This window comes from Ciconia boyciana, chromosome 2 (assembly GCF_034638445.1).
Source record: "Ciconia boyciana chromosome 2, ASM3463844v1, whole genome shotgun sequence".
NCBI lineage: Eukaryota > Metazoa > Chordata > Aves > Ciconiiformes > Ciconiidae > Ciconia > Ciconia boyciana.
The window spans coordinates 113,546,173-113,560,028 of NC_132935.1; the positions used below are offsets into that span (position 1 = coordinate 113,546,173).

The following is a 13,856-nucleotide window of genomic DNA, read 5'->3' on the forward strand; positions in this document are numbered from 1 at the left end:
AGCATTTGGTTAAATGAATAGTTTATTTAATGACCACTTGAGCTAAGTTTATGAATTGACTGAGTGTTCTCAGCAAAAAAAGAGCACTTAAAGTTTTTCTTCTTATTTCAACATTACAAAGTAACTGCCTAATAAAATGTGTGTTTAAAAACTATGCTTGTTTTACTACTACAGCATGTAAAATAAATTTCCTTCTAAAATCTATGGAGGACTACAGATCTTCACGCTAGGTACCAACAGTAATATCTTAAGTCAGTTAGCCAGGCCATATGAAAGTAACTTAAAAGTTAAGTGCAGTTTTGTGTACATGGCTAATTCTTTTCTGCCATAGCAATGTCTATCTGTTGCAGTACATTGGGGATCAGATATAGATACTAGGTATCAAATTCTTCCATAGTAGCTAAACAAAGTGTTTGTAGAGAACTTAATCTTTGAGCAAGCTACTGAACTTCTCTTTGCCTCAGTTCCCCAGCTGCATAAGTATATATAGCGTTGTGTATATATATATACAAAGTATATATTGTATGTGTATACATACGCGCACACACACACACACCAGCCACTTGTGGAATGATGATGTTTGAAGCATAGGTATGTATTTTCTTGTACATGTTTCATTGAGCAAATGAGGGCCTACATTACAGGAAAGTTAAGGGATTTGCCTCTCAAAAAGTCAATGAAAGACTGAATAATCAAAGCCAGACCACTCGAGTCCTCATGAGCTTACCTTAGCCACACTGTCATCCTTCCTCCTAAATATACAGTTTCTCCTTTAACTACAGGCAGGATGTGTCTGCTTTCCAAACATGCCTTTTCCTCACAGGGGGGCCCAGGTGGTGGCAGTTTGCCAGCCCTCTATGGAAAAGCTGATACACAATATCTGTTCATGACCCCTCTGTACTGTGGCAAGGGTCCTTTAATTGGGAGGAAGGAAATGGTGCATCCTCTTGGAGCTGGTGGCTTGCCAGAATTATCCAGGGCCACGCAAGCCCAAGTGCAAAGTATTTTTTTTTCTGCCTTCTTGACAGTAGTAACGTGAGACGCACTTAATAACCAGTGATCGATCTCTTCATGGGGAAACACTCCATGCTTCCAGTCTCAGCAGCACTGCTTTTCAGAGATTGGGGGTGTTGCTGCTCTGCCAACTGGTGGCATCTTGCTTGGGGTGAGGTTCCTGGCCCCACTTTGAACCATGATTAGCTGCATATTTTTCCAGCTGTGGTACTGTTTATGAGAAGGGAGAAGAGCCCAAGGGGCACACACTGAAAAAAAGGTGAGGAGAACAGTAAGTTAATTCTTTCTGAAGGGCCATGAGGTGAATGGCTTGGGCCCTCTGCCTAGATTAAAGAGATGTGGCAGTAAAAGATTCATGATGTAAGTCCAGACTGTTCATCAGGTATGGCTGGATAGTGCTTACAGTAGATGAGGGAACTGTATAATAGAGGAAAGACAGCTTGTGATTAAGGCACAGAACCCAAAGTATTTTGTCAAAGCCTAGTTCAGTGGGAGATTTCTTCAGTGGTTCTTAAATTTCGTTTTATTTCTTAGTTACACCTATGTCAGTACTTACTTCATTCTCCTTACTTTTTGATTTGTACTGGAGTAACCTCCATTAGAAGACATTTGTCAGCAGAGCCATACTGATAAAAATCAGTACTTCTTGTGTGCAGCTTAGTGCCTCAGTAAACACTAGAGAAACTTAATTAAAAAATTGTACAAAAAGTGACAAAAGTCTCTGATATAGTTTTGGATTCTGTTTGACATTGTTGTTCACAAACCTCTGTTCCTATCTCAGTTGTAGTCTTGAAACACTACTGCAAATCAAGACATAATGTTGTTTTACAGCAGTGTGTAACTGTTCTTATCAATATTATCTTGTTTCTTAATGGATGATAATGGGAAAAAGACTTTTAAAAAAATACAAAACATAAAATTCTTCTACAATCCACATTTCGAACTATTTCTCTTTTTATTTGATTGGAAGAATAAGCTTCATTGGGCATGATAAAAATGCTTTAGACATTTACCCAACAGTGAATATAACAAAGGCAATGATATTGCTTGCCCTCTGATCAGCTTTGTTTTTTCCCAACTAGGGTTTAAGTTTTATCTTGTAATATCGTCACTCTTCAAACAGACTTATAATTGGCACCCTAGAGAGATAGCCACAGGATGGTACTGCAGGAGATGTTGGCTAAATGTTTATACTTTTGGACTTTAGAAAAGTATGAAGTCCAGTAATTCAGTGATCAGCCTTTGGATGAGCAGAAAATAGCAGCAGAAAAAAAGACAATAATTGTGATGTTGATTCAACACTTTGAAATCACTTTGGCTGAAGTTTTAAGTTTGTGTGAGTGCTTGAAGAATGCAATTTTATGTGAGTGTTGTTAGATATTGACTTATCTGTGATTTTTAAGGGATTTAAGCCTGGCATGACAGCTAAAGGGAGTTGCGTGTGCTAGTGAAAGAAACTTTAAATACTCAAGATTGGATAGAGGACTTGACAGTGCTGTTGCATGGCAAGAAATAACTTCACAATAACAGGTGTAATTCCCCAGCCTACAAGTAACACAGATTTTCTGTTGCTTTGTTGTTCAGTTTTGCCAGGAACATGCTTTCTGCTCGGCGTATACTGTAGATGGCAGTAAGGTTATGCTAGAAAAGGGTACGTGGGCTGGAATAACTAAATTAAAGGGTGTGTGTAAAACCTATGGATGGTTTCAGGTTTTTAGTCTAAGCCACCTATTTATAGCAGGTCTAATACTTACTTGAAGCACCTCCAGAAAGGGCTGGTTATTGTTTGTCACTTCTGGTAAAGACCAGGCCAGTTTTTTCTTTCCATTTTGTTTGGTTCTGCCTGCATTTGTTTGGATTTGTTTAAAAGCAAGCAGACATCTTTGCAGTTTATCATGGCAGATGTGAAACATGACAGTTTGTGGATTCACAGACAATTCAGATGCTCTCTCCTTTCCCTGGCATGGGGCGTGGATCCATTGTGAGTGGCACTGATAGCCCCAGGATTTCGGGACTATCCCTATATTTCCAAAGTCTTCAATGGCCCTCTTTCTCCTCTGTATTTGCACACAGAAGAAATGAAGTAGGACATGATACCCTCGGCGTAGCAGTTCCTTTCTGGTGAGGTCTGCCAGAGTAAGAGTAAAGCATGGTGCATGCTGAGCAGTGTCCTGCTCCTGAGACCTTTCTTTCAGCCACACTGACCCAAAAGGCCCATAACTCAAGAGGGCCTCCTCAGCCTTCCCAAATAATTTTCACCCAACTCTGAAATGCTGACTGTAGTTTGTTTTTCTCATTTCCTGCATTGTCTTTGGTGACTGATGCCGCCTCTTCCATTATAACCCCTCAGCTTCCCACAGTACTCTCTCCTTGCCTCCTGTGAATATGTTCTCCTGTTGGTCTTCCTTTCATGAGTGCCTTCCCCAGGCAGAGGTTTACTGATCAAAATATTGCCATCAGTCCTTTCCTTGGATGTGGGAGTGTGAACTCACAGATTGCATGATGGGGTCATGACTCTGGACTTGGGTATTCCTTTGCCATATACATACATCTGTATGTGTACACACACACACCTATGTCTGTATATATGGAAAACAAAGTTTGGGAGAATTGAACAATATTAGAGACTCATTGCCCATGAAACATGGGTTGGAGACCATTGGCCTACTGTAAACACCCATTCCACAAACGAAATCCTAGCAATACTCCTGTTAAAGCTGAAGATCTCTCCATCTCTCCCTGCTTGAAATCTAGGACTGAGTCCCAGCAGTGTTGTCCTCACTGGGTTTTCCGAGTTCCCTTAAGGACTTTGCGTTAGCCACAGAAAAGAGATCTCCTGGTGTCACTTCTGCCCCAGTGAAAAAAGAGCCAGTATCTTTTCAGCCCCATGTTGCATTAATTTTCCTGCTTTGGTCGAAGAGTCCTTCTCTTTATTACCCCTGTATCTCCGCATTGTATGTTATATTCACTTGTTCTCTCCAGCTTGCCACAGGCACTTATCAGCCTTCACCATATGGGTTAACATTGCTGTCATTTTTAATGAAATCAGTTTATTGGAAGGAGATGGATATGTGGGTTGTGTGGCCTCTTGTGAGACAATGGCTATGTTGTGATTGCTTCATGGCCATTACCAAAAAACCCCTTTCTGGTGATAGCGACTCTGTCATGTTAAGTGGAAATACGCGGTGTTAACACTAAGGAACAGTATCCCGACAAAGCACATACTTGCCTTTCAGGGATGGGAAATATATCTAATCCCTGGCCACTATTTTTAAAAATGTAAAAAAAAACAAAACAAAAAAATCCCTTAAGGTCAAGTTTCTCTTTTTGCTTGCACTTAAATTAACTCCTCTACATAATTTTACATTATCCACATCGTTTACAGCAAGTAAAAATGTATAGCTTCGTAGTGGAATCACCTCTAGATGTAGGATTTCATGCTTCATTAATATTTATTACGGTCTTCAGCTCACTTTTTTGCCCTACTGGAAAGTTATACAAAAGCATTCTGTATCCAGTAACAAAATAGTAAAATACCAAAACTATCATAACCAACTTTTAAAGATAATTCCTGAAGCAGATGTTCACAAACAGACAATTTTTATTAAAATAACAGTTGGAAGGAGTTTGCTTTTGTTTGTTTGGCCCTCGAGGAAATTAAAAAGCCTTTCTATAATTTTGATTATAACTTCAAGAGAGGATTTTATTGTACCAAGGATGTGGTTGTTTGAAGGATGGAAACCTTAAGGGTTTAAAACCTGTTTTTAAAAGCTACAAATTGAACTTTTCTTGTTAATCTTAGGAAACAAAGTCCTGTGGCAATTTTATTTTCTAATGTGCAGAACATGTAGGTCTGTTATAAAAACTGATAATACAAAAATGGCACCCACTTCTTCAACACATCTGCTCCCTGAGCATCTGTAAGGAATATCTGCAGATTCCTGTGACTAAAATAAGTACCTACGATTAATCCTACTGGGGCAGAACAACGGAGGAGTAGTAGGTTCTTACACTTTTTTTTTTTTTCTCATTATGAATAAAGTAATTCACCTCTATTTTAGACTGTGAAAATCTAGGGAAACTTTTGCTGTTGGCTTCAAGTCTCCATTGAGCTGAAGTATGTTGGTATCAATGGTGAAATTTCACTGGGATTTTATGATGGTGTTACCTTGAGGATGTCTTCTCAAAATACATCCTTTGCATTGGTATAGCTTGCAGGTACAAGTACAAAAATTACTAGCAATGATATTTTGCTGCTGAATAAATAACTTGATCTGACTTCTAGAGCAAGTTTGAAGAACAGGGAACTAGAGAAACTCTTATTTAATTCTCTTTTTCTGAATCCTTGTGTACACTGTTCTGAAAGATGCTAGGAGGCAAGGGAGACATGGCCCTCCAAAATTCAACAGTGTCCCTTTTGTGAGGTGTTTTTCAGAACAGCACCACCATTGTCATATTATCATTTGCATATACTGAGCAGCAGATAAAGCAATCCTTATGATAGATGGGAAAGAGACTATGTCCATAGTCTGTGCACAACACTATGAACAAATGACTTCTAAGGTCTAATTCCAGTTATTTATGCGGGCCTCCAGAAGTCATGGGACCTCTCTAAAATTGAGATCATAGGCATTTATGTGTATGTCTACTTATTGTGTATTTATAAAGTGGTTGTAGGTGTGTGTGTAATGTATATCTACGCACTCAGCAGGGTACACCTGCTCTAGATTAATAGCATGCCCCAGGGCTGTGGTCCACAGTTATCGAAAAAAGGGGCTTGTTAGACCACGCTGCAGCTTCTGTGTCCTTTGTACAGAAGCCAAGTGGTGGAGGTAAGGGGTGGTGAGAGGATGGCGTATGTCTGGTCTCATGTTGCTGTGAATTCAGGATGTAGCTGGGGGCACTGGCAAGGACCTGGGCTTTAGGAAACTCTGATGGAGAGGCACCCTCGGCAGTTTGAACAAGCTGCCTTTCAGACCCCCGTGAGTTAAAATATACTTGAAGAGAATTAAAGTTGCTAAAGAACTGAAACTAAAAAGCCCAACTTAACGGAAACTTAGAAGTGACAAAACAGTACACAATATTCCTATATATAGCCAATTTGGGAATAAAGGATGGCAATAACTGGTTGATAAAGGAAGACTAAAGCATCATGTTTTACCCAGCAGGAGTAAGAAAACAGGTTTAGAGTGGTAGGAGTTACATAAATGTTTAATTATGATGAGCAAAATATTGATTCAATGGTCTCAATAGTGCACTGCTAAGTTTGAGGAGTTATTCTTGAATGCTTACCAAAGTCTGTTATTAAAATCATTTTTGTTTATTTGAAAGACTTAAAAAAAACAGAGATATGAGAGGTTTTTATCCAAACTGAAATGAAAACCACTTGCATTTCTTTAGCTAAGTGCAAGGGTTTAGGAAACAAGAAGATATGCAAAAGTGATTATCAGCTCTGCAGCATCTTGAAAGCTTGTGGAGGAGGTATTGTTGATGCTCTGCGTTTTGTAGGATCAGGCTTGTGTTTTGCCTTCTGAGCTGCAGGTTACACAACTGGTAGCAATTGGACGAAGGAAATCATTTAGCAAAAAGAGGAGTCTGTATCTGTTGGTTTCCTCCAAAGCATCTTAACGTAAATGATCCTTAAATAGAAAATTTGAGACCTGAACTTAGAGTGATTACTGGCAGGAAGAGAAGTACCTGTGGTTGCACAGCAGTGGGCTGATACCTCTGGAGACAGGTATGCCGAAATGGCAACAGAGGTCTTCAGGACAGTAGTGGAGCACCTGCGATAGACAATAGACCATGCTGGCTTTTCTGGAAGAGAGTTTCTTACAAAAAAGGCTGCTGGTTGGAATTTGGATACTGGGAGGTGGGCATACCGTACTCCTCTGATCTCTGTTGTTTTATGCAGTTGTGGACACTTGAGAGCACACTTCATAAAACTCTGGCAGCATTTACTCAGGACGCAAGTGCTAGCCTGGCTTTAGGTTCGGATCCAAATTTTGCATTAGTCTTTATTTGAAACCAATAAACCTGTATCTGCCTCTTGTGGTCTGTGTTTATTAGGAATACTTTATGTGCATTTTTTTTTTAAATCATGTTTCATATAAGAGGACTCTTCCCTCAAGACTAGTTCTTCTATAAGGAGCAGAGTACTTGTGAAGATTTGGGACCTGGTTTGATCTCATTTATATTGATGTAAGCAAGAAGCTATGATTCCAGATTGGCACTAGGAGAAATTAGATATTAACACCTGTGCTATTTTTTTCTGCACACTGTTTTCTGACAAAGTAAGTTTCAATTTAATGATACTGTTACTTACCACTGTCATCTCTTCTTGATTTGCAGATGGGCTTCTTCCGCCGGAGGTACAAAGAAATTATTGAGGCTGAAAAGAGCAGAAAGGAGAATGAAGATAGCTGGGACTGGGTCCAGAAAAATCAGTGAACTGCCCGCAAATACTAAAGCCCAGTCATGTGACACGCGCTTGCTAGCCTATAGGTCCTGCTCTCGTATCTTCCATATGTGGAAGAAGGAATCTTCTCCAGATTTTTCGGAGACCCCATTGATGCTGTGTCTTTATCACTCCAACAAGCTAGGGAACATATCCTGAGGCAACCCCTGCAGCCATGTCAGGTGACTGGAGCGATTTACACTTCATTTAAGAGCTGAACTTTGGTAACCAAGCTGCAGTGCAGAGCAATATTTATGAATCCAACTATGTGGTATACCCTCAGGGGAAGACTGTTACCTAAAAATATTTTTTATAAATATAAGCTTTTTATATTGATTATGTCTTTATATTTGTATCAATGTTTTATAGTTTCTATTGAATAGCTATATAGTTCACTCAAGCACTGATATCTGGCTAAATCCTTGGAAATACATATATGTATATATAAATCCTATTGTACTTTTAAACTTCAATGCAAGAGAGAAAAGAGAGATTTGCAGATAAAAGTAGCTGAAATCCTCATATGCTTAATTCACAAGGCTTGGTAATGTTGTATATAGACCATTTAATGGCAATAAGCCAAAGTCTTTTCACTATCTCTTTTTTTGAGTTGAATTTGGTGTTTGATTTATAAACTAAAGAACCTAAAGTATTACACAGATGTGATGTTCTGTATCTGAGTCTATCCTTTACTGGCCTGAATGGGAGAGGATGAAAAAGCTTCCTCAGTGACACGTAGCAAGACTTGTAGCTTGCTTTGGCTCACTGAAGAAAGCATCACAGAATGTTTTCCTTTGGGAACTTTTCTGTTGCAGTCTGTAGTACTTTGGTAATGGTCTAGAACTGTACAATTGAGATACCAGAAGGATATAATTGGGCCAACCACTATGGCATTGACAAATTCTGTGGAATTTAAAAAAAAAAAGAAATGGAGCCATATTAATATTAACATTAAGAAGGATGGTTTTTAAGCTACTGTCAATAATTGTGATCTGTTGCTATCAAAGCAAGTGATAAATTGCTACAAGCTATGAACGTTATGCCTGCCTTGAGTTTTATACACGAGTCATGAGTTTGTGTTTAAATGATAATTTTAAGAGAGATAAGTAGATGCAAGGGTTAAAATGTTTGGATCTTTGGATCTTGAGATTCCCTGTCTGGGTGTTACAAGTACTGAATGTCATCCTTCCTCAAGTATTAAGAAGGAAGTTTAGTCAAGGTGCAGACGTTACTGGATCTCAGATTGCCACTTTGCTCACTGGTAATTCCTTAGCAAATAATTTGTTGCATTAGAAGAAACTTAGTTGTAATTAATTCAACCATGTTTCTCCAAAACCCCTTGGATTTCTGCATAGAAATAGTGGAACTCTGTAAGACTTGGGTTTAGATTCTACTTGTACTTTGCACCTTGTGTAAATAAGAAGTAAATGTCATGTTGGTATAAAATCCATGTAAGGGAAAGAAGGGTCAAGCTCTGTGATAGAAGATGAAGGAGAAACAGGAATGAATGGTTGCAGGATGTCTCCTTCCATAAGGGTAAGATGCTAGAAGTTTGGAAACTTGAATGCAGAGAACATGCAAGAAATCTGCTTGGGAACAGGTCTTATTCTTGCTCTTCCTTGCCAAATTCATTATAGCTTTAATTTTAAAAAATTAACCACGTCCATATTCCTGTTTGCTCCCCCCCGCCCCACCCCTGGCATTAAGTGCCTGATGTTACTACAGTATTGATCAATATTTATTAACTTAGCTATCTGCACCCATTAGGCAGAAGATGTTTTTTAAGTGAATGAAGTATATTGATTCAACCTCTGACAAGAAAAGCTATTAGTCTATTCAGTTATCTTTCTTAAAACAATCATTGGTGATTTGACAGATTTCGTATAACAAATGATCATTTAAGCCAGAATCTGAAAAAAACCTGCTGAGGTGAAATCCTGTTATAACCACATGTAGTGGGCTGCAGATTTTTCATCAGAGTGCAAAAATAAAAGGCTGATGGCCTTTGACTGCACTGTTGTGTTAGAGGCTATTGAGTTCCTCACAGTATGATATTTCTGGCATCAATTAGTTTTGCTAGTATTTAAACCTAATGTATCTATTTTTTCTGTTGTTGAAAAATACCTAAGACTGATAGATAGAAATTGGACATGAGATTGATTCACAGCTATGAATTGAATAAGAAATTGCTTAAAATACTTGATGAAAAAAAAAAAGCTCATTTATTTAGCTGTAAGAATTTTCAGTATCTACCCTCTCTAAAACTGAGCCCCCCCAAAATTATTAAAAAGTAAATTTGCTGAAAAAATAATTGAGGGGACAAGTGAAACTATTTGTGAATTTAACTGAATTTAAAAGTTTACATCCAAGAAAAGGAGGAAATCTCCTTTGAAAAGTTGAAATGCCTCATTTCCACTTTTTAAACAAAAATTTACTTTCAGATCTGCCAAAAATGCTTCATTACAATATTTTAAAAATCAAGATTAATTATTCCATTGAAACATCTTTTTAAAGTATATGAAGAAAAGAGTTAAAAAAGGTAAAATACCCATTTAGGATTTTGAATTGTGTTGGACAATTCTTTTATTTTTTTGGCTCAAGGCAAAAATGTTTTTCTTATTTGGTTAAAGTAAAAAGCAAGTAGAAGTAAATCCCATTTGACTGTAAATCCCACACTGGACTTTTTTGATCTCTGACTTGAATTGTCTGCTGTTGATCCAGCACAAGATGTCACTCAGTGAAAATCTAGTTGTTGGCCAGATTAGTGACATATTCTTGAAATAATCCATCAATTCTTAGTATCATCACTGTTAGGTACTCAGTAGCTCTGTTGTCACAGATGCTTTTGTTTTTATATTTATACTCTTCATAATTTTTTTCTTTTTTTTGGTCAAATTCCATTGTGACTCTGCTTGGTCCAGTTGGGATAGTCAGATTTGACAATGAAACATACCAGTACTTAATACTAAAATCCTGTAGATGCACCTTTCCACTCCTTAAAAAGCAACCAAACAAGCCAAACAAAAAAACCCCACTAATATGAGTTTCTAACCCCAAAATCTTACAAAAACATAATATACTTCAAGAATGCGTAGAAAATAGCTGTGCTATAGATCTGCTGTTTTTTTTTTTAAATTAAGAAATCATAATAAATGTAATTGTATCAAAATTTAAAGACATGGTTACTTTGGAAATTGCTTCTAGGGCTCTGGAAGTTCCCATCTGTCAGCTGCTTGTTAGTTCCTTTATGCTGTACCGCTCGCGCAGCAAAGCTGGGGGAAGTCATTGTACCAGTTATCTCCGGTTAATCCGTTTCAGGACAAAGTCATCAGTTGTCTTGGACAACTTCATTGAAAGGTTTGCTGAATTGGCATTGCATTTTTTTTGCAGCGGGCTCACTTTGCACTGGCTCTAAGCTATGCAGGTGGAAGCTTGGAAGTGGGGCAGTAACATTTTCAAATGCATCATCTAGCACCTGAAAGATCTTTTGTTTAAGCCTTGAAGCTTGCAGTGTGCAGGGTGTCTTTTTACACATAGTATCCTTGAAGTTGCTTTTAGGGTAGGAAGAAAACAATCTCAGAAAAATATGATCAGGAAGAAAGGGGGGAAAAAATAAGGAAAAATCCACATAATGCAGAGCCCATGCTGTTGGAACCCCCTTTTAATTTCCATCTTGACATCAAGATGATCACAGCCATTTCAGAGTTTTGGTGGCCCACAGCACAGGGATGAATTTCACTTCCCAAGAGCTGAAAGTATTTGCCACCTTTCACAGCATGTTTCATGACCATTTCATTTGAAAACCATGGGTCTGCTTTTGGAGGTGAATTTCCATCAGTTCACCCCAAGCAACAGCAGGGCTAGTGTACTCTGAGGCTGTCACTAGGGAGCTCTGGTACTTGGCCATTGTAGCTAACAAAAATACTAGCTATGTTTTTCTGAATAAACCTAGTTTTTAATTTGCTCAATTACAATGAGGAAGTCAGCAACCTGTAGAAAATACTGGAGCAGCCTCTGAATGAGGTCACCTCACAAATCACTTGGATTCTCTGAGAGAGAAGTTGTGCTTGATGTGAACCCTAAGCCTGTAAACCACTTAAGCAATCCTTTCATCTCAAAGTGGCAAAGGCTTTTGCAGTGCTGAGGATACCAGTGAGGGCAACACTCTCATGCCTTAATACATGAATGGGAAGGACCCTACATACAAGTCAGTGATGTGCAGGTAACTCGGCTTGCTGAAAGCAACAGTTGCGCAAAGATTGTGTTTGGGAATATTTAGTATCGACTTTCTTGAATGTCTTCTGTTTATGGGCACATTTTGGAGTCTTGCACGAGTTTCAAGCATAGTATCCATGTGGCGTGGGAATATATAATATTGCTTTCACTAAAGGATTAAGGGAGTCATGGAACTAATTTCTACCTTTGTCCAAGTTCATCCACTTGCTAGGGTTTCTTGGATATAAATGGAAGTAGGATTTGGTTCATTTAGTGTACTTTGATTAAACTGGCATGAAGACTATAATTGCTTTTGGAGCATGGTTTGCATATGCAGTAGGGTACCCACACCATTGTCACTCCTTTTTCTTAGAATGTCACTCCTTATGTATTGTAAAATTGTATGTTTCTTTTTGTGAACTTGTGGTTGGAAGAATGTGTTCACTCTTATTGATGTCACCTGTATTTAGAAGCTCGTGTTCACCTGTATTCTAATTCACTTGCACTGTTTTGGAAATGTCAGGTTTACAAAAATACAACTTTTTGGAATAAAAAGTGGCTGCAAAATTATCCTAATAATATCATTTTGTCACTTATTGTCCTTGTCCAGCTCAAGTATTTTTCCATTAATTGGGTGAGACATTTTCTCGTGTATGTTTGAATTAAATGGTATGTGCATGTGTTTATCTGCGTGTGGATAAGGGACATCTTTTATCATAATTCTGTGACTTGTATAAAATAAAGCTATTTGGAGACTAAGAGTATAACTAGCTTGAATACTAGCTTGTAAAACTGTGGAAATATAATAGCAGTGGGAATTATTTATGTTTCAACAGTATTGCTCTATCAACATCAAATAAAACCTCACGTGGTGGTGATACTGCCCTATGATAAGTGTGTCAACCTGTATAACTTGAGTTCTGTTTCAATCTATGAATTTGGATGAAAGTAAAATTATTCAGCGTCACGTATTTTTTCTGCAAGGATTTGTATTCTTTGAGTATCGAAATAATACATTTGAAAGATTTTCTTCAACTCCTTACATCCCCATGCTTACTTTGTCAATGGGAATAGAAGCTGGATAGAAACAGTAAAAAAAGCTGATTGATTTCTGTGGCTGTGGTGTACCTCTTTGTATTTCTAATACCTGTTAGAGGTCCCACCAGTTTTCTCATCATTTTGAGGATGAGTGAAACCTCTGTGGTAAAATATGAACTGACCTGAACCTTCATTCTAAAACAAAACCAAAAAACTGAACCTGAAATTTCAGGCTCTCCCTTTCCTCATCTTCAGCTCTGTTCTCTGCTTTTGTGGAGACCCTCTGTGTAAGTGTTTACATGTTCTCCAGCTATAGAGAAACAGTCTGTTTCCTCTGCATTAGGCTGTCAGCTCAATATCTAAGAACAGTCTGTTCAGAGTTAGGACCTAACCTGTGACTCAGAGTGCATTTGTACTGGTGGAAGACCATGGCTTTATGTACCGCAAAGCCAAAGGCATTAGGAGAGCTCCAAGTAGATATGGGTCCTGGCATGTAGGTGGCACCTTTCAAAGTAAAAACAAATGTTCTCAGTCAGGAAAGCTTTCTTCAGGGGAAAGAAAACATTGTCGGGCAAAAGTGGTAGGAGGATGCTGCTGCCAAGAGGCATGCAAGGCACAGTTTGCTTTTGGAGATTAGTGGAAGCTTTAGTGCAGCGGCAGCTAAAATAATAACCAGAAACTTGTAGATGTACTAATACGTTTTTGTTATCGTGCAAGCATGTGTGTGTGTGTGGAAGCAGGCGGTGGCTGTCCCCTCCTGGGGACAGAGGATTGATGAGCTAACACTGCCCTCTGTGGAGCTCGCTCGCCTTGTTCCTTTTTAATGAGCAGAGAACAGCGGAGTGTACATCGCAGGATTTTGTGTTTTGCCTTCCCCCTAAGTGGCTTTTAGGACTTCTGTGACAAAGTGGTTTTGTTTTGGAAAACAAACCCAAAACCTTTTGCAGATTTGTTTCTTCCAGTTTCACCAAGAAGGGAAGCAGTAGATCAAAATTCAAGAAAAAGATGATGTTCTTTTACCATGGAAAAAACAGCTCTTTTGTTAGCATGCTGCTCAGCCTGGCTCATGTAGGACTGGAGTTGGTCTGACATTTCGGCTTCCTATGCTGGCCGTTGGCTTGCTCTTAGGAGTGGA

The 13,856-nt window shown here is 38.6% G+C and overlaps 1 protein-coding gene across 1 annotated transcript in view; it reads left to right on the top strand.

Moving 5' to 3' along the window:
- ITGA9 (integrin subunit alpha 9) overlaps positions 1-12,429 on the top strand; it is a 226,437-nt gene extending 214,008 nt beyond the window's left edge. The window contains exon 28 of the mRNA XM_072853606.1: positions 7,363-12,429. Within this exon, the coding sequence (XP_072709707.1) occupies positions 7,363-7,461 (99 nt within the window). The 3' untranslated portion in view covers positions 7,462-12,429. The remainder of the gene's footprint in view (positions 1-7,362) is intronic.
- The last annotated feature ends 1,427 nt before the right edge of the window (positions 12,430-13,856 follow it).